At 41.3% G+C, this 21,989-nt stretch overlaps 1 protein-coding gene across 1 annotated transcript; it reads left to right on the forward strand.

Moving 5' to 3' along the window:
- Nucleotides 1–4,512: 4,512 nt before the first annotated feature.
- CCN6 (cellular communication network factor 6) lies at nucleotides 4,513–21,081 on the forward strand. Its single transcript, XM_033234337.1, has 5 exons — nucleotides 4,513–4,804; nucleotides 12,076–12,373; nucleotides 15,858–16,100; nucleotides 19,277–19,470; nucleotides 20,734–21,081. Exons 1-5 carry the CDS (start codon nucleotides 4,703–4,705, stop codon nucleotides 21,013–21,015), a joined length of 1,119 nt encoding a protein of 372 aa, XP_033090228.1. The 5' UTR covers nucleotides 4,513–4,702; the 3' UTR covers nucleotides 21,016–21,081.
- The last annotated feature ends 908 nt before the right edge of the window (nucleotides 21,082–21,989 follow it).

Here is a 21,989-nt window from a genome sequence, read left to right on the forward strand (position 1 = left end):
GCATTGGTTTTGGTTCTGAGTTCTGTGAATTTTCAGGGGAGAGTCCACACTCCAGGAGAATGGCAATTTTGTGAAGCTTGTGGTAATTGTAGCAAGTATGAGTGTGACTTCACAAATTCATTTTCTTTAATTCAAATTAAACCAGGCTCTGGGCCAGGCGCGGTGGCTCACGCCTGTAATCTCAGCACTTTGGGAGGCTGAGGTGGGCGGATCACACGGTCAGGAGATTGAGATCATCCTGGCAAACACGGTGAAACCCAGTCTCTACTAAAAATACAAAAAAAAAAAAAAAAATAGTGAGGCGTGGTGGCAGGTGCCTGTAGTCCCAGTTACTCAGGAGGCTGAGGCAGGAGAATGGCATGAACCTGGGGGGTGGAGCTTGCAGTGAGCGGAGATCACACCACTTCTCTCCAGCCTGGGTGACAGAGCGAGGTTCCATCTCAAAAAAAAAAAAAAAAACAGGCTCTGAACTCTCCTCCCCTGCCTCCACCCTGCCTCCACTCTGAGACGGATTTATTCTAAGGTGTCATTGGTGCATTCCTCCCCACCCCCAATACCATGGCCACCATCATGACCACCCACCTACCGACATCACTGCCACCACGAGTGGGGGTTGAACGATAATCCAGCAGACCTAGAAGGTGCCTAGAAAAGAGGCCAGGCCTCTGATTACCAGTTCAAGTATTCTGCCAATACCTGTATCATCCAAGCCTGCATAGACACTTGAGGCTTTGCATCTGCACAAAGTTCTTTGAGGGACTTAGCCAGCTCAGGGCATCCTGGTACTGGGTCAGCCTCTTGGAAGCACCATGAATCATCAAGTCCCTCTGAGCTTTAGCCACCTCCCTGGCGTGCTGCAGAGAGAGGCCTGAATGCCCCAGTCCTCACCCAACCCTCGGCTGCGCTCCTCTTCCTCCCGCTTGTCTCCCAGCATCACCTCTCACCAGTGAGAACAAGGCAGGATCTCAAAAGGCAAGATAAAGCATGCCAGCAGCTTCCACCTTGTGCTTAGAGGATGGATAGGCGGGAATCCTAAAGGGCCTCACTAACTTCTTGAAACCCAGGAGGGGAGCAGGTGGAAGAAAAATACAGAGAACTCAATGCAAATTAATATCTCAATAAATCATCCTGCTACTGATCATGGAGTCATTCATAGGCCATGCAGAGAGCAGCAGAGCATGGTAACGAAATTCTTGCAATCTTGGTTCTACCTCTTGCTATCCATGTGAACTTGCCTCAGTTTCCTAGTAAGTAAACCAAAGATGGTAATCGTAGCACACAGACCCAGTGTTGCTGAAGGATCGGATTAGTTAATACATGTACAGCACTCAGTACAATACTGAGACACAGTGACACTCAGCCAATGTTAGCTCTTATTATTATCATACTTTTTTTTTCGAGACACGGTTTCTCTCTGTTTCCCAGGCTGGAGTGCAGTGGTGTGATCATAGCTCACTGCAGCCTCAACCTCCCGGGTTCAAGCAGTCTTCCTGTCTCGGCTTCCCAAGGAGCTAGGACTACAGGTATGCACCACCACACATGACTAATTGTTTTCCTTTCTGTTTTGTAAAGATGGGGTCTCACTATGTTGCTCAGGCTGTGTTATTGTTACTATATCTCTAGTTTCACAGGAGCAAATATTGACCTCCCTCATAGCACACATTCAATGCATTACTTCCACAAACGATATCTGTCTCTTTTCTCAAGGCTGGCAATACACCTTTCTCCACAACCAGTAAGATCAGAAGATAAGGAAAGAGGGGATGAGGAAAGGAAGACTCATACTGTACTAAGCTTGCTGACCACAGGCATGAGCTCTGAACCCTGCCTGCCCAGATGGCTGGTACTCCCAGGAGAAGGGACTAGTCCAGCTGTGATGGTGTTCCTAATGGAATGATTTTTGGGAATCTTATGGGAAGAGGAGTGGGATGTGCTCTGTGCGGGGGAGCTCACCACCATTGGAGGTGTGCATCTTGCCAGTGGAGGGAGTCCTGGACTGGGAGTCATCTCCCGACTCTTCATCTAGCTTCATCTCTCGACTCCAAGTATCACTTCCTCAGATGTCCTCTCTGCCCCCAATCTAAATTAGCTCTCACCTGTCATTGTCTCTCATAGTCTCTTCTTTCCTCTTATTAGCCTTTACTCAACTTTCAATGACAGATATTTTGTGTGTTTATTTGTTCAGCATCTTCTCTCCCAGTAGATCATTTAGCTGTAGAGGGCACAGATTAAGTGTGTTTTATTGACCAAGTATAATCGCTTAGCTTTCACTTTTTAATCTGTTAAATGAGGATGGCAATACTGCTTTTGCCCACCTCACTGAGCTGTGAAATTAAAAAACATAATATGCAGGAAACCTCTTTGTAAATCACAGAACATGGTGCACATTGAGTTATGCTTAGCACCGTGTCTATTTTAACATACATCACAAACGGGAACACTTGTGAAATGAGCTCCTAGACAGATTAGCATTCTGTTAAATGAGATAATAGGGAAACATGCTCAGAACAGGACACACACTGTGATAGCTTTTATTGTGTAAGGTCAAAAATAGCAGCCCTAACCTCTAAAAATACCTTATTCATGGAGTCCACCCACAGTTGGCTGGAAAGAGTTAAATAGGAGCTCCCACAGCCAAAGGTGTCTAAACACGTGACAGAATGAGTAACCCAGCGCAGGTGTGTTCCAGAGCTGGGGGAGGTTTTGCAGGTTACTTTTCAAGTAAGATGTTCCTTTCCTACCAAGAGGCAAGGATGGTCAACATCTATCTTCCCCTGCTCCGCATCAGCGAGACTGCAGAGGGATGGAAGACAATTCCAGAAAAACGGCTGCTGCCGCCAGCATTTCATAGACAGCAAATGGGAGGAGGGTGACACTCCTTAAATCCAAACATTACACAGATATGTGCATTACTCTACGTGGAACCGGGAGAGCTGGAGCTGGAGAGACACAGTTGATGAATACCCCAGTGTTGGGCTGTGACTCCTCTGCTTTTCATAGACAAACCAGAAACATGAAATTATCCATCCTGACGGCCGGTGTGGTGTGGGAATCACAGGCTGGGAACCAACAGATCAATGGTGCTACCAGGAGATAAAATGAAAAAGATCAGATTGAACCAAAACAGACACATTTTCTTCACTACTCCATTCTCTGGTTTTGTCCTATTTCTTAGGGAGGCAGGATAAGGTGTTGACACCCTAACTACAGTGGGTATTCCTTGTTGTTCGATGTGCGTATACTTACAGTTTAACTGACTCCTTAGTAAGCTCTGTGTGATCTGCAGGTTTTAGGGTGTCTGTGGTTCTCCAAGGACACCAGATTCTCTGTGGCAGAGGACAACCTCGTTTTTCCCAGGCCCTCAGCTCAGACCTAAGTAAGGCTTGACGTTGTCTTTATACAGTAGTGACTGCCTTGAACAGAAACAAAGGTGAGCAATGTGTATAGAATAGGTAAGGCAGCAGGAAAAGGCAGGATAGGTAACTGATCAAAGGAAATAGAAATAGGCCTTGGGTTGGGTGCAGGCAGGTGGGACCCCTCAGGGACCTGAGAGGGACAAAGCGCCATGGTAGTGGCAAGTGAAGATGGAACACAGACCCAGGCTGAGAACATGGAGAAGCAAAGGTCCCATGTGATGACACAGGAGGAGATGGGCTGGTGGCCACACGTTTCAGGCAGGTGAGTATGAAGAAGAGGAGTACAAACCCATCCAAATTTTATCTTTAATCTTTATTTTTTTGAGACGAAGTCTTGCTCTTGTCCCCCAGGCTGGAGTGCAATGGTGCGATCTCCCCTCACTGCAACCTCTGCCTCCCAGGTTCAAGCAATTCTCCCGCCTCAGCCTCCCAAGTAACTTGGATTACAGGTACCCGCCACCACGCCCAGCTAATTTTTGTATCTTTTTTTTTTTAGTAGAGATGGGATTTCACCATATTGGCCAGACTTATTTTTAATCTTAATTCATTAAATGAATGATTGCTACCAGTGTAATTGTTTGATTTTAGGCCCGGAAAAATGGAGGTTAACTTCATTGTCATCTGGCACGGAACTGTGGCCACAAAAAGAGGCGTCTCTCAGGCCAGGTACTGTGGGAGTCCGCCCCCTGCTCCATCTATATTTTTTCCACTCAGAGTCCACCTGGCATGAGAAAGGTGTTGGGATAAAGGTGAGCCCAGGGCACTGGGGGTGCCTCCGAGAGAATCTGAGCTAGGGGAGTCAGGGTCCCTCGAGAGCCTGCCATTAATATGGAGGTGCAAAGTCAGGGCTAGGTTGTGATGGGTCCTGTCGGGGGGCCAGGCGTGCACTCTGTACGTGAGGATGAAGGGGGAGGAGGAGGCAGCCCAGAGAGGACCCGGAGCAGGGCAAACACAGATGGAGAAGCTGAGGGCAAGGAAGGGAATGACGTGGGACCCCACCCGTTGTTGGGGGCAGGTCACACAGTCACTTAGAGAACAGTCACTACTTGCCCTGCCCTCATGAGTCCCAGGAGGAAAGTGCTCGCCCGCTCCTGACCTGTGACACGCTCACAGCGAAGGTAGGTATTAGAAGAGTCCCACGAAAGTAAACAGGGTATTAAAACGGATCCTTAAAAATAAAAGTGCAGGCTGAGAGTTGGTAGTGTGGGAGGTGCAGGGTGTGTGTTCTTGTGCAGAGGAGCTTGGGGTTTGCAGAGGAGACAGGGGAGCTTTGTGTACCCGGAGCAATGAACAAGCGGCGACTTCTCTACCCCTCAGGGTGGCTCCACGGTCCCAGCGACATGCGGGGACTCCTCTTCTCCACTCTTCTGCTTGTTGGCCTGGCACAGGTAAGTCCTCTCCCCCGACTCTTTCCCTTCCAGAGACTACAGCCATCCTCAGTTCTTCAGGCCAAAACTAAACAAAACGAAGATGGGGAAGAGGGAGGATCAATGGCTTGTGCAACTACTTCATAAGAAATAGGAAGCCATTTTTCTTTCCAAATAAAGTTCTGTGTTAGTTCACGGGCTTCATGAAAGAAATGTAAAACATTTCTCCCTTTCAGGTAACGGCACTGAAGCCTCCTTTCGCTATGTTTGAACAGCCCCACGCTTTCCTATATATTTTTGTAGCAGAGTCTAAGGCATAGCCTGGCACAGTGTGGGAAACAGCGTCTCTCCACGCCAGCTCCAGGCGGAGGCTCAACTTTCCATTGCTGTCTGCAAAATGTGCAAAGAGCCCCTGGAAAAACGAATTTTGACAGCGGCTTTTTCCAGTTAAGCCTGTCCTTGTTTGAAAGCGGCACTTTGGAACAAACATTTACATTTTTAAAACATTGTCTTACTTTGTCTTTTCTCAGTCCATGTGTTTCTCACTTCCTGAAAGGGAAGCAGTCTATGGAGGCTTGGAAATATTTCAAGCAACAGACCAAAGGGAAGTTTAACTTACTATGAGCAATTCATTGCCTTAGTCTTTTTAAATAAGAAGATGAAAACAAGGTGACTTCATTGTTGATTTATTTACACGGTAGACAGGGGACAGAGTTTTGAAATCTGGTGATTTAGAAAACACGGGTGTGTCTGTGAGTTAGTAGTTGATTGGGACCATAAGTAGTAGATATATCTTAGAAAACAAGGAATTGGAAGTTGTTATACCCTATAGAGAGATATTTACGATTTCAAAAGACATGCAAGAATGTCAGCGGTCTAGGTCATTGCTGCTGTTCTGTGGAGGGGCTCACTCCTCTGTCTGTGTGTCTCCTGTTCCACTGTTCTTGAGAAAAAGCCTGTCATTGTGGATTGAGAGCAGCTGCATATTCTTAGACAGCAAGTCTTCCAACACAGAGAGATGTGTATCAAATAAACAACAACAAACACAGAAAGGTGTTACACACCGAGAGGTAAGAATGGATTATTTTGTGCTTAACTTTGCTTTTAGGAATTCATAAATTCATAAAATACCTGATAATACCTAGCATTTACTGAATATCTGCTATGTGCCAAATACTGTGCTAGGTGCTTCATTTATTTATTTAGAGACAGAGCCTCACTCTGTTGCCCAGGCTGGAGTGCAGTGGCACAGTCTCGGCTCTACCTCCACCTCCTGGGTTCAAGTGATTCTTGTGCCTCAGCCTCCCGAGTAGCTGGGATTACAGGCGTGCACCACCACGCCTGGCTGATTTTTGTATTTTTAGTAGAGATAGGGTTTTGCCATGTTGGCCAAGCTGGTCTTGAACTCCTGACCTCAAGTGATCCTCCTGCCTCGGTCTCCCAAAATGTTGGGTTTACAGGTGTAAGCCACTGCACCCAGCCCAAGGGTGCCGGGGGTTATATAATAATAAATCTTAGGCCGGGCGCGGTGGCTCAAGCCTGTAATCCCAGCACTTTGGGAGGCCGAGACGGGCGGATCACGAGGTCAGGAGATCGAGACCATCCTGGCTAACATGGTGAAACCCCGTCTCTACTAAAAATACAAAAAACTAGCCGGGCGAGGTGGCGGGCGCCTGTAGTCCCAGCTACTCGGGAGGCTGAGGCAGGAGAATGGCGTGAACCCGGGAGGCGGAGCTTGCAGTGAGCCGAGGTTGCGCCACTGCACTCCAGTCTGGGCGACAGAGCGAGACTCCGCCTCAAAAAAAAAAAAAAATAAATAAATCTTAATTATCAAAACAACTTTAAGGGTCGGCATTATTAATCCCATATTACAGAGGAGATCAAATGGTGGGAAGTTCTGTAAGATCACAGAGCTCTTGCAAAGCTCGGATCTGTTGCCAAAATGCTTATTCTTTCTATTGCACCGTTCTAGTGCCGCTTATTGTCTTGAAATTTTGCTGTCGAAAACAATCAAAATATGTCTGAGGAAAAGAGAAAAATATAAGATTCTTTATATTTACCCACATATTGGCTATGTCCAGGCCTCTTCATTTCTTCCTGTATTTCTAAGTTACTATCATAACAGAAGATCTGCAGACTGAAGATCCTCCTTTAGTATTTCTTGTGAAGCAGATCTGCTAGCAACAATTTCTCTTAGGTTGTGTTTACCCAGAGAGATAAAGAGGCATCCAGGGGGGCAGTTTTGGGAGTGTGCCTTGAGTCCGGCAAATGGCAAGCCATGGAAGGAGAGTGTGTGAGAGCTAAAGCTCAAGAGGTAGGCAATGGAGGGCTTTGGATACCTGACCCAGAAGTTTAGGTTGCCCAGTATAGACTGTGGGGAACCCCTGATTGGGCTTTAAGGAGAGGAGTAATATAACCAGACATGTTCTTTAAAGAGATTCCTCCAGCGGCAATGTAGTAGATACACTTGAAAAGTCATTCTGGAGGAAGGAAGACCAGTCAGGAACTTGTAGTGATAGTGCTTACTTAGTAGCAGTGAAATGGGGAAGAGCATCTGGTTCTGGGAAGATAAGGACAATAGAATACATAGGATAGGTCACTGAACGGCCATAGGAGGTGAGAGAGAGGAAGACGACATAGATGAATCCAGATTTCTGACTCCAGACTTTGAAGAGTGAAAAATGATGCCTTTTGGACTTGAGTATTTCCTGGTGATCACATATGCAAACTCTCCTTCATTGTTTTAGGTAACATCTGGGTGGAGATGTCCAGTAGGGAGTTAGCTCACAGGTCTAGGGCTCAGTGGAGAAGTCCAGGTTGGAAATTTAGATTTCAAACTTGCATAGGATGAAAACTGAAGGCAAGGGGGTGGGTGAGGTTGCCAAGAGACAGTGTGTAAAGTGAGGCAAGCAATACGTTAAAGCTAAGAAACACCAACAGGCCTAACTCTAAGTCAAATTCAGGGTAACAGGAGCCTGTGGAGGAGACTGAGAAAGTACGTTGAAAAGTAAGGGGTGTATTGAGGGGACCAGATGGAATGAAATCCAAGGTAGAGGAGCGTCAAATGCCTTAGGTGGGGCAAGAGCGGGGACTGAAGAGATTTCACGGACATGAGACCAGCAAAGAGGCCACGGAACCTGGCATCCTGAATCACTGGTGGCCATAGCTGAACCTATGCAAAACTGAGTAGGCAAAAATTTTTAAGTTTAAACATTTTTTAGGATTCTAGCTTTACTATTTCTACTCCCTTCTCCAGGTTGGTGTTTCCTTTTCCCCTGCTCCTTCTCCAGAAGCCCAGCCGTGTCCTATCCCCCCATCAAAACCCATTCTCATGTTATGCATGCAACTTTTGAATGGCAGCTGAAATGTCACTCTTTGCTGGGGCATACGTGTTTTACCAGTGGTAGGAAAAAAGGCTGAGTGTTTAATATTAGGTGGAATTTCATACAGATACTTCTAAATGTAGAGTTTTTGAGGTGCAAATTGACTTAGATCTAGGAATCAATTCAACAGCCCCCAGTTCCATCAAATAAACATTAAGAGTTATTTACATAAGTGAATTGGCAGGCACTGTGCTAAGTGCTGGTGGTATACTCACAAACAAACCACAAGCACCTGAGGTTGAGTGACTTTATGGCTAGTGGAAGAGATAGGCACTTACATGGGTAATTTCAGTTTAAAATTGTGCAAGGCAGGGAAGTTACAGGAACCTTTCTGGAAAAGATGATACTGAAACAGAACCTTGAAGGATAAGTAGATGAAGAAGGAACAGGATCTGGGCAGAATGTTCCAGGCAGGAGGAACAGCATCACATATGCAGGGAACTGCAGGCACTTTAACTTTCTGGAACCTAATGCTTACAAGAACTGCAAGACACGAGGAGGGCCCTGAATGCTGTGCGTAAGTGCTTTCACCTTTCCTGTAGGTCAGACACTTTCAGGTGTGAAGGATGAGGGAGAGGAAGAAATCCAGATGGTTTTCAGCTTCCTGACTAGGGCCCCTGAATGAATGGTGATGCCATTCAATAAAATGGGAACTGCTAGTTGAGGAGCAGTTTGTCAGGGGGAGGGTAGTTGTAGAACCTCAACGTACATATGTCCAGTAGCAATGAATAAGTCGTAAGCCTAAGGGATGAGGTCTAGCCTGGAGAAACAGATGCAGAGATTCGGTGATTTGCTCAGTATCAAAGCTGGGTTGCAGTAGGAGTTGGACTAGGAAAGGAAGGAGGGTAAGTGTTGAGAGCTTAGGCTCTGGAAACTGCCTGCCTGATTTAAATCGCCTCTTGATCTGTTACACAGGACAACTTAAATAATTTGAGTCTCAGGGTCCTCATTGATAAAATGGAGTATACAGTTTCCTATTGCTGCTGTAAGAAATCACCAAATTGAATGGCTTAAAGCAACAAGATTATTTACAGTTCTGGACATCTGGTGTCCAAAAGTGGATCTTACAGGGGTAAAATCAAGTGTTGGCAGGACTGCCGCCCTTCCGGAGGCGGCAGGGGAGAATCCATTCTTTGCCTGTTCTGGCTTTTAAAGGCTGTCTGACTTCCTAGGACCATGACCGCTTTCAGCAACAGCATCGCTTCTACTTCTGCTTCTGCCATTGTATCTTCTCTGACATGCCTGCCTCCTTCCCCGGTGGACCCAATGTACTTGTGATTACCTTGAGCCCACTTGGATAATCAAGAGTGATAACCTCAAGATTCTTTTTTATTTATTTATTTATTTATGTATTTATTATTATTATTATACTTTAAGTTCTAGGGTACATGTGCATAACATGCAGGTTTGTTACATATGTATACTTGTGCCATGTTGGTGTGCTGCACCCATCAATTCATCAGCACCCATCAACTCGTCATTTACATCAGGTATAACTCCCAGTGCAATCCCTCCCCCCTCCCCTCTCCCCATGATAGGCCCCGGTGTGTGGTGTTCCCCTTCCTGAGTCCAAGTGATGTCATTGTTCAGTTCCAACCTATGAGTGAGCACATGCGGTGTTTGGTTTTCTGTTCTTGTGATAGTTTGCTAAGAATGATGGTTTCCAGCTGCATCCATGTCCCTACAAAGGACACAAACTCATCCTTTTTTATGTCTGCATAGTCTTCCATGGTGTATATGTGCCACATTTTCTTAATCCAGTCTGTCACTGATGGACATTTGGGTTGATTCCAAGTCTTTGCTATTGTGAATAGTGCCACAATAAACATATGTGTGCATGTGTCTTTATAGCAGCATGATTTATAATCCTTTGGGTATATACCCAGTAATGGGATGGCTGGGTCATATGGTACATCTAGTTCTAGATCCTTGAGGAATCGCCATACTGTTTTCCATAATGGTTGAACTAGTTTACAATCCCACCAACAGTGTAAAAGTGTTCCTATTTCTCCACATCCTCTCCAGCACCTGTTCTTTCCTGACTTTTTAATGATTGCCATTCTAACTGGTGTGAGATGGTATCTCATTGTGGTTTTGATTTGCATTTCTCTGATGGCCAGTGATGATGAGCATTTTTTCATGTGTCTGTTGGCTGTATGCATGTCTTCTTTTGAGAAATGTCTGTTCATATCCTTTGCCCACTTTTTGATGGGGTTGTTTGTTTTTTTCTTGTATATTTGTTTGAGTTCTTTGTAGGTTCTGGATATTAGCCCTTTGTCAGATGAGTAGATTGCAAAAATTTTCTCCCATTCTGTAGGTTGCCTGTTCACTCTGATGGTAATTTCTTTTGCTGTGCAGAAGCTCTTTAGTTTAATTAGATCCCATTTGTCAATTTTGGCTTTTGCTGCCATTGCTTTTGGTGTTTTAGACATGAAGTCCTTGCCCATGCCTATGTCCTGAATGGTACTACCTAGGTTTTCTTCTAGGGTTTTTATGGTATTAGGTCGAACATTTAAGTCTCTAATCCATCCTCAAGATTCTTAAGTTGATCACATATGCAAACTCCCCTTCATTGTTTTAGGTAACGTATATGCACAGGCTCCAGGGATCAGGACATGGACATCTTTGAGGGGGCCATTATCTGCCTATTGCATGGTATAATCACCACTGCACACTGTTGCTATGAAGGTTGATTGAAATAACCACTCAAAGTGATTTATGAAGATTGCAGTCGTCAAGACAGACATTAGGCAAAGACCTTGCTTTCAAGTTGCTTACATTCTTGGTGCAGGTATCAGAAAGTAAACAACTGAAATGTGTAGGTGGTAAGAAAGGTGGTAAACTCTATGGCAAAAGGACTGGGATAGGGTGCCCTTTCACAAAGAGTGGTCAAAGAGGGCCTCACTGAGAAATTTGAGCACAGACCTGAAGACAATAAAAGAGTGAGCCATGAAGATATCTAGGGGCAGACTGTGCTTGGAGTCAGAGAACAAGGACACTGGTGTGGTTGGTGTAGGGGCACCAAAGTGGTGAGTGGCAGTGGGCAAAGTAATATGGGGAGGGGGAGCACATGATGCAGGGCCATGGCGGCACTTTGAATTTTACATTGAAATGGGAGGCCATGAGGAATTCACTCCATATGAGCAAAGAGTGATATGAACTGGCTTATTTTTAAAGAATCATCCTGGATGTCAAGTGAACAAAGGAGCAAGCAAGGTGAACCTTCAGGAGGCTATTGTAATCATCCAAGTGAACAAGGGTGACTTGGATTACGACGGTAACAGAGAGGGCATCAATAAATGATTCGTGTGGGTGTTTTTTAAAGGTGTAATAAACAGGATTTATTGATGGAATTAGATGTAAAATGTGAAAGAGAAGAGTCAAGCATGATCTAATATCAAGGTATTTTGGAAATATATTGGCATTTGCTCAAATGGGGAAGGGTGTGGAAGAACAGATTCGGGGGGAAGCTTGGGGGCTTGTTTTTGGTCATATTAAATTTCCTATGCCTATTAAACATCCAAGAGGAGATGTTAAGTAGGCAGTTTGAGTTCAGAAGAGGGTATGAGTTGGAGATAAGAGATATTAGTGAGGGAAGATACTTTAGAGGCCTTATCCATGGGGCTCTGAGGTTTATAGATTAAAGAGGATGAGAAGAAACTGGCAAAGGAGAGTGAGAAGGAGCAGTCAATGAGAAAGGAGGAATAAGAGTGGAATAAGAGCCTCCAAGAGTCTGGGAGGTTGAGTGAAGAATAGTTTAAGGAGAGTAATTTTGTCAAATGCTGATAGGTGTTGTAATGATTAAAACTCACCACACTGTATACTACCCGTTTGTGGGAAATCTTCTATTCCTATTATACTATTACATAGAGAAGCTATTTCTAACATCACCTTTATTATCAAATGAAGTTCTGCTGCAGGACACAGGGCACTGGACCGTTAGATACAACACCCGAAGGAAGGCCTGGAGAAGTGTCAGATGCACATCAGCGTAAACAGTTTTGTCACTGGCCCTGCAAATGCCCTCATCAGAAGCCCCATTGCCCTCCTGGAGTGAGCCTGGTGAGAGACGGCTGTGGATGCTGTAAAATCTGTGCCAAGCAACCAGGGGAAATCTGCAATGAAGCTGACCTCTGTGACCCACATAAAGGGCTGTATTGTGACTACTCAGTAGACAGGCCTAGGTACGAGACTGGAGTGTGTGCATGTAAGTGTCTCTTTCTGGACCTGCTGGAAAAGATTGAGTCTAGACAGATTTCTCTCCTGCAATTGTTAGCTTCAAGTGATCAGCTTAGTTTGGCTAAATATGAGGTGGGTTTAGTTTTCATGCACCAGTGGGACTGGCTCCATTGTATTGGATACTACGTGAAATTAGCAGATGCTTACACACATTCAGAAACCCATTATTTTCATTGCGTTGAGGTGATCTTGCAGTTCTTCTCAGGTAATTGCTTTTAATGATAGAAAATAAAAGGAATTATCTAGAGTCTGACTTCTTAAAGTGCTACAAAATGACAGCTTTTGTTAATACTGTCAAAAACAATCCAACTTCAGTCTTTTCTGTAACAAAAAATAGTCTGCTTAAAAATATTAGAATGTATACCCAGTATTCAGAGATACAACTTTAACCTCAGCTTTGCCAACTAATGATTGAGGTGCTGTGCTTTTTACTTCAGCAGATTTGTAAAAAAAAAAAGGTGAGGTCACCCCAAACCACAATCTGACCCTCAGCCTTGTGTGACTAGGCTCTGGAGACTGATTCAGATCATCTAAACATCGACACTATTTCAGGATGCCAAATAATTTAGGATAAAAAAATAAAATTTCTAAGGAAAGAGAAACGCTCATGTCACCTGGGCAGTTTAGTCCGTCTGCAGAAAAGTCTAAGCAGGAAGGCAAATTACGATCAGAAGTTTGGTTATGAGCCACGGAATGAGAGCCTATCTTTGGAGTCACGCTGAATGTGTAGAGTGCTCAAGCTTGATAGCCTGATGCCCCTGCCAGCACTGTATTGTATGGTTAAAAATGTGGGATCTAGGTTCAAGTCCTGACTGCTCTGCTAACTGAATACACTTGATCAAGTTGTTTATTCTCTCTGTGCCTCAGTTACATAATATGTACTTCCTAGCTTATAGAATTGCTGGGAGGATCAAATAAAATAATGACATAAAACACCTAGCACAATATCTGGTATTCAGTAGGCTCTCAAAAATGTTATTTATTGGAATCCTATAAGGAAAACATGACCTATCAAACAATGTGGCATTCAGGACACCCATTTTTCCCAAGCTGGGCAGGTTATTTCATTAACCCGACAAACGCTTAGTGACCATCCACTACACAGCCAAGCACTGTGGCCAGCAACTGAGGACATGACAGGGAAAACAAGAGATACAGGCCTTGGCCTCAGAGAATCAAATATTAAGGGGTCAGACCTTTCCATAAGTAATTTCACACAAAATGTGATGAGACTTTTAACAGAGCATAGCCACGAGGATAGGAATGGGGATAATCTATAACTAGGGCCCCAAACTATGACCTGAGAGTCAAATCTAGCCAACAGCCTGTTTTTGTAAATAATGCTTTATTAGAACATGGCACATGAACGTAGAGTCTACAGCTGCTTTTCAATGGCAGAGTCAGTAGTTTTCATCAAACACTCTCTGGCTTGCAAAGGCTAAGATAGTTTCTATTTGGCTCTTTGCAGAAAACTTGATGATCCCTGATCAAGAGCAATGTTTTAAAAACTTTTTGATCTGAGGACCCCTTTATAGTCTTAGAAATGACCCCTTTATAGTCTAAAAATTACCCGTTTACACTCTAAGAAATTAATGAGGACCTAAAGAGCTTTTATATGGGTTTTATCCATTGATATTTGATGGATTAGAAATTTAGAAATATTTGTTAATTCATTTAAAAAGAATAAACCCATTGCAGATTAATAAGAATAATGTTTTTATGAAAAAACGTGTAACTTATTTTCCAAAGAAAAATTTAGTCAAAGAGTGTCATTGTTTTACATGTTTTGAAAATCTCTCTAGTGTCTAGCTCAATAGAAGATAGCTAGAGTCACACATCTGCTGCTTCTTTCAATCTGTTACTATATGTTTTTCTGGTTGAAATATGTGAAGAAAATCTGGCATCACACAGATATGTAATTTGAAAAAGGAGGAATATTTTAACAGGCTTTTCAGATAATTGTGAATATACTTTTATGTTTATTGATATTATGTTAAAACTTGACAAGTGATAGTGTCTTAAAAATTAGCTGCATCATGGAATCTGAAACCACATCAATGAACTTTCAACTCTGTGACGTTAAAATGCATCAGTCTATCCAAGACCCATTTGGAATAGATCTTTTACTCATGCATAATTTTGCCATTCTATGCATTGTTCATTTGGAAAATATGTTTACTGTGTTGTAGAGATGTTCAAAATATTGACACAATTATGTAACGTCTAAAAAAATCACATTAATGTCATCCTCACCGGAAAAGTCTACATATTGGATAAATATAAAGATTTCAGTGATGGATACAAGTTTTCCAAAATTTGAATTTTTCCTTGAAATCTTGAATTCTCGCATTGACAAAAAATGCTGTCACAGTTGTTTTCCTTGAAGTGACAGGCTCAGTTTGCTCATTTTCAAAAAAAAAATGTTTCCAAAATACACAAGTCTGAATAACCAGTTTATCATCAGTCATTTCTTCAAGTAAAATTCCCACTAAAAAAAGTGGTTAGCTCAGCTCACAACTTTACCAATGACGTGGTTCCTTAAGTTTCCCTGAGAGTCATTTGCTGACGTTTCAAGACAGCTATTCACTGGAATATTCTATGTATATTTCCTATTTTGTTACATAGAATATTAAAGAGACCAGTGCTTGATGATTAAGATTTAATAAAATTAATACTTTATACTGTGCCATCAGGGACATTCTTAGGTAAACCCCCCCCCCCCCCCGCCTTTTAAAGTATAAGTACCTGGCAAGGAAAAATACAAGATTACTTCTACAGTTTGATTCATGCCAAGGCACCAGCAGTTCAGTTTTAGCCACAGTTGCTTTTGTACACCAGTGCAAATACCAACGCAGTGAAAAAGGCCAGCCACATCTTAGTACTTGGAAAAGAGTTTTGACCTTGCAGATCCCCTAAAAGTGTCTCAGGTACTGCCAAGGGATTAGAGGACCGCACTTGGGGAAGAGCCTTTCCAGAAGGTCAAGAATACCCCTCAGAGGAAGTGAAACTCTCCTACAATCTCTTAACAAAACCCGTCAGTACCTTGCAGTTCTGTAGTTAACTATAGTTTCTTCAGACATTCACTTATTCTGTCTTCCTAAGAATATATCCTAGCCTATTGTTGGATGTCTGGGAAAACCTGTCTCACTAGACATCAACCTATCTCAGATTTATTATCAACTGCTATTCTTATGGTGATTTTACAGGATCTTTACTTGGTCTTAATTCTGGAAGTGACCATGTGGGGTATATAGCCTACGATATCATGAAAATGCCTCACTTTAGAAACCTTTCTACAGATGTCCCATGAAGGAGGTTCCAAATGGAACCTAAGAGGTTGAGAGCTATACTTCATACAGGAGATAATCCATTTCTTCTTAGGTTCCTAATTGGAGGTCTACACTGTCACAGGTTATGGCTTCTTTGGCAATTTTGCTCTTTTCTCTTTTCAGACCTTGTAGCTGTTGGATGTGAGTTCAACCAGGTACATTATTATAATGGCCAAGTGTTTCAGCCCAACCCCTTGTTTAGCTGCCTCTGTGTGAGTGGCGCCATTGGATGCACGCCTCTGTTCATACCAAAGCTGGCTGACAGTCACTGCTCTGGAGCTAAAGGTGGAAAGAAGTCTGATCAGTCAAACTGTGGCCTGGAACCATTACTACAGCAGCTTTCAACAAGCTACAAAACAATGCCAGGTGCTCATAAGTAGAGCTATTTTTCATGTATGACCTTGGTGGTATTCCTTCATGTTCCTTTTATGTACCATAAGTACTCAGTAAGTACTTACTGATTGGTGGTCAGAGTGAGATATAGTTTGAGTGTATCCTTTTACTCAATCTTTGCCTCAGACAAGGATAAACGTCTGAAAAGGAAATGTTATAATGTTTTAGAATTTTCTGGTGAAACATTTAAAAACATTTTTAAAAGATCTACTAGGTCAGGAAGCTCTTCTAAAATCTTACACCTCTGCTTATTCCCAAACTCTTCTCAGGAAAATTGACCAAATATTGTTCACATGTACCCTGGAATAACTTATTTGTGTTGTTCTATTATGGGCAAGAAGTTTGACCATCCACTTCCCCAAATTTTAAAAGGCAACATTTCTATGTGATACAGGCAGAAATGAGAGGCTACTGCTGAAAATAAAAACTGACACATATTTTGAACTTGTTAATATTATTTCTAAACATAGAAATCTCATAGGAAGTCCGTTCATTCACTCTGAAATTGAAGTTCAATTGCTAATCTCTCTCTATAAACACACACACACACACACAGAGGCACTTTTAAGTAGGTTACCCATGTATCTATGTACTCAGAAAACTGAAGTGTGATTCTTCATTACCCATCTTGTATACCTGACCATTTGCAAACAGCTTAAGTATATTCATAAACCTTGTATCCTGGTCTGCTCTAAGTTAGCATTTTATTTAAGCATCAGCATATTTTGGGAACAGGAGTTTCAAAACCACCAGCAAATAAAGTATAGAAGAGGAAGGACTCAGAAGGGGTAACATCGAAGTCTGGTTCTTGTTCACATCTCTGTGTTCTCATCCAGAAATCAAGAATGGCTTTTTCTTAAAGTTTACAGCTTAGTGAGAGGTGCGATGGAAATGCAGAATACTTGTATATGTTGACAACTCGTAAGTTCACTTTTATTAAGTGGATATTTAATAAAGGCAACCATAAGCAGAGAAATGAGTTTTAGATATTTAAAAACTAACTATAAAAGGAACTCCAGTTTTGTCAGTTAATTAGAAAAAAAATTTACCAGGTTGTGGTGAATTTGCATTTACTAGACATGTTCAGTTGACAGCATGACACTGTTAATGCTCTAAAACCTCTGAAATTATAAGCCCTATCCTTATTATTATTTTTTTCAAAATGTACAGAACAGTTAGCTTTCTGCATTGGATTTTAGTGATTCAATATAAGGCTCTTAGAACCCATGCATAAACTTCCCTGGAAAGACTACCTTAGAGCAGTTTTCCACGAGCGAAGCCCTTTGGATCAAGTTCAGGTTGGTCTCATTTTAGAAGTTAGAGCAGTTGAGTGGATTCACTTTGACCTTGGTTGGGAAAGGCATCAGATAGTCAGTCTTGGTAGTTAGTGCCTTGTCAGGTAACATGAGAAAATCTCCTGAAGTGTTCTCTAGTATTTTGCGATTTAGAGCTAGATGTGTTTCAAATGAAGTATATGTTCAGTCTAACGTCTCTTCTTTGCTTAACTGTGAAATTGTATTTATGGCCCACAGAGGAATTTGGCTTTTAAAATTAACCATAATGACAAAAACATATACTTTAAGATATATTTGTGACAGTAATTTATAGTCTATGGTTGGAATCTAGCTTTTGCTAGGTCAGTATGAAGCATGCAATGACATAATGCCCTCATGCTTTTTTCAGTGCTCACCAAACACTAAGCTTTGTTTAAAAAATCTCTTCTAGTTTTCTTGCTTTTTAATGAATGGTGAATTCCTGAACTACAGCTCTTGGTTTAACAAGTAGGATTACTGGTAACACGGTAATCTAACCTGCGTTTATTTATTGCAGATGTGTGCCAAGCTTCTAATCTGCTTCCTGCATTGAGGTCTTTAAACTGTTGTCTACCTTCCAGGTATCTTCACGTTTCTGCTTCCTCTCCTCAGTTCTATGTGCAATTGCAAGAGACTTTACTGTAATAACACTGAAAGCAGTGTCCTAGTATCAATTAATAGAGCACATACTTTAAAGAGACTATTTCCTATGAAGAAGGCCTTTTTTTTTTTTTCTGGGTCTTTTTCAAGTTTTAAATTGATTTTTTTGAAGTAATATAGCCAGAATTTTGCTGTGCAGACTCAAATCACAACCGTACTCCCAAAGCATTCATTTCAAGATGCACATTAACCTTAAGGAAATGCCTTGAGATAGTAAGTCAATATGTAGTTTGCTTAAAATGAGCCAAGGGCTTGATTCATTCATAACAAGAAGCTCCCAGTGACCTCACATGGAAATGGGAGCATTATTATACCCTCTTATATTCTCTCTTCCCCTTCTATTTCCCCTTAGCAGCAGACACTGGAGGGGCTCTATCTACTCACTCACTGACCCATCTATTGATCCATCCATTCTGTTTTTTCACAAGTAATTTGAAATCCTACCCAATTGGAGAGTGCTTTGGGCCTAAGAACATAGGGAGTGTGACAATTAAGTTGAATGAATGAAATTATACACTTGGAATGACTTTGTATATAAACTATTAGTTTAGTTCAGTATAGCATTAGTTACTTAGACAGGTTTCTAAAAGACTAGATTAAAACAAATGGAAGAAATCTGGTCTCACTGATAGTCTCATTCTCAAGTATAATTTTTGTATTTTAGATTTTAACATATTATGAAAGTTAACATTAAGATCACACTGTTCTGATCAATATCTCAAATTCTCTAATTTTTGTTTCAACATCTGTTAGAAATGATCAGGCAAGAACCAGGGAAAGGACAACTCCACAGGAACATAAGCTCAGGCTTAGGATTCAGAGGACAGGCGAAGCAGAAAATGCAAATGAGTAAATCTTCTCAGTGTTTCAAAGATAAGGTATTTGTATTCCTCCTAAGAGGTTGCACTGTAATACTTGATTGAAAGTTAATTTTGGGGTTGGGAAAGAGGGAGATAGAATGATAAATTAGACCATCAGCTTCTTTTATTCTGAGTTATATTATACAAAAATATTCAGATTTCTTAAACATTAGCTTAAACATGATTAAAAATTATCTATTTATAGATTTTTATTTATCTATTTATCTATAATTAAAAATTATCTACTTGTAGATAATTTGTAGTTATCTAAGTACATTTATATATATACATATGTACTTTTCTCCCTTTGTTTTAGCTTATAGAAATCTCCCACTTATTTGGAAAAAAAAATGTCTTGTGCAAGCAACAAAGTGGACTCCCTGCTCCAGAACATGTGGGATGGGAATATCTAATAGGGTGACCAATGAAAACAGCAACTGTGAAATGAGAAAAGAGAAAAGACTGTGTTACATTCAGCCTTGTGACAGCAATATATTAAAGACAATAAAGGTAAAGTTTAAATATATTTAACTTAATTCAACATTAAGAGATTCCTGAAAAGTAAGCATGTGTGTGTTTTGGAGGGAGGGATGGTGTTTAGTTCTTAGAAAAATAAAACCATCTCATTATAATGCTTAAAGTCAAACTATTTCAGAGGAAAACAGGTAATAACTGCACGTTGTGGGGAAAATTTTACCAACCAGAGCAGATTCTAACTTCTTTTTTCTATGTTAATGAATAAAAGCTTTTGGTTGCTACACTGTAATTATGAAAACAGATATTATGAACACCAGAGTAGAGAAGTCCTGATCTTAGTTATATATCACTAACTTGGAAGGAAGCCACACCATTTCTAAAATGCTCTATGCTCACACAGTAAACTTGCTAAAACACTACAATAAAATATTTACCCTAATATTGTTTGGTATAACTAGAGCTGGTCCTACTTCTTGAACGAGGCAGGAAGTCTGTCTCAAAAAGGGTAATTTTTAGAAATGCTACACAATCCTTCTTACCCCAGAGTTACTCTCTATCATATTAGCAAGTTGACAACTCCGTTTTTTTTTTTTTTTGAGACGGAGTCTTGCTCTGTTGCCCAGGCTGGAGTGCAGTGGCGTGATCTCAGCTCACGGTAAGCTCCGTCTCCTGAGTTCACACTATTCTCCTGCCTCAGCCTCCCGAGTAGCTGGGACTATAGGCACCTGCCACCTTGCCCAGCTAATTTTTTGTATTTTTAGTAGAGACGGGGTTTCACCATGTTAGCCAGGATGGTCTCAATCTCGTGATCTGCCTGCCTCGGCCTCCCAAAGTGCTGAGATTACAGGCTTGAGCCACCGTGTCCGGCTGACAATTCAGTTTTAAAGAAAGATTAGGATAAGTATTCATCTACCCATCCACTGAAAGCTGTCTGGGCTGTGTTATGGACTTTGCTAAGTCTTAGATAAATATTTAATAAGACATGGCCCTTGATATTAAACAAAACAGAAATTTCTATTTATTGTAAAATTGTGTAAAGAACAGATAGCAAAAAACACTGAGGAACAGGTGCTATAATATGATGGAGGAAGAATAGAGAGGACAGTAATAGAGAGGACAGACCTCTGATGAGAAGGGGATCTTAAGGGTAGAGAAGAGAGTGCTGGAAATCACTACATAACAACTGTTATTAATGCCTCCAAATAATTGCTTGTACTATAAAATATTCTACATGTTGTTTTTCTAAACTATTGTAATCAAATTTAAAGAATGACTTCATTTTATGTATCTTTTCAGATCCCCAAAGGAAAAACATGCCAACCTACTTTCCAACTCTCCAAAGCTGAAAAATTTGTCTTTTCTGGATGCTCAAGTACTCAGAGTTACAAACCCACTTTTTGTGGAATATGCTTGGATAAGAGATGCTGTATCCCTAATAAGTCTAAAATGATTACTATTCAATTCGATTGCCCAAAGGAGGGGTCATTTAAATGGAAGATGCTGTGGATCACATCTTGTGTATGTCAGAGAAACTGCAGAGAACCTGGAGATATATTTTCTGAGCTCAAGATTCTGTAAAACAAAGCAAATGGGGGAAAAGTTAGTCAACCCTGTCATATAATAAAAAAATTAGTGAGTATAAAATGGTGGCAAATCTGCTTTGTTTAAAACAGTATGAATGCCTATTCTTAGATCACTACATTTAAGGCATTAGAAGCTTTTAAAAAAAGATATCCTAAAAATATACATAAAATTTGAAAACCTTAAAAATTGAACTGATTTCTAAAATATATCCTATAATTATATAATACGCAGACATTTGATACCATCTAAGCATTTTGTATATGAAAAAATATGCAATTTACAATAAAATATTTTACAAAATAATCTGGAATACTTGCTAAAGATGTTTAAAAAACATACTAAATTTTACTCTGGGCACAGTGGCTCATGCCTGTAATCCCAGCACTTCGGGAGGCCGAGGTGGACAGATCATCTGAGGTCAGGAGTTTGAGACCAGCCTGGCCAACATGGTAAAACCCTGTCTGTAAATAAAAAATTCAAAAATTAGCCGAGTGTGGTGGCGTGTGCCTGTAATCCCAGCTACTGGGGAGGCTGAGGCAGAAGAATTGCTTGAACCCAGGTGGTGGAGGTTGCAGTGAGCTGAGATTGCACCACTGCACTGGCATGGAGGAGCGAGACTCCTTTGAGGGGGGAAAAGTATACTAAATTTAAAAAATTTAATCTAGATTTGACAATGTAGCCTGGGTGCCCATTAGTTGATAAATCATTATAGGGCAAGTGAAATTCTAGATTAATTCTTGAACAGTAATAAGATTAAGCTGTAAATATATTTAGACTTTTCATTGCCTGATCTTTAACATTAGTTTCTTTTGGAGAGGAGACAATGTAACTTTTCTGGCCACAGTTAACAACTGCAATCGAAAATTTTTTATATCGAATATTATGAAAAACTAAATTTCCAAGACAAAGACCAAGAACCGTATCATTACGTTGCAAAGGAAAGAAATATAAATAATAAAACTTAAAAT

Source organism: Trachypithecus francoisi, unplaced genomic scaffold, assembly GCF_009764315.1.
Source record: "Trachypithecus francoisi isolate TF-2019V2 unplaced genomic scaffold, Tfra_2.0 Lachesis_group15, whole genome shotgun sequence".
Lineage (NCBI taxonomy): Eukaryota > Metazoa > Chordata > Mammalia > Primates > Cercopithecidae > Trachypithecus > Trachypithecus francoisi.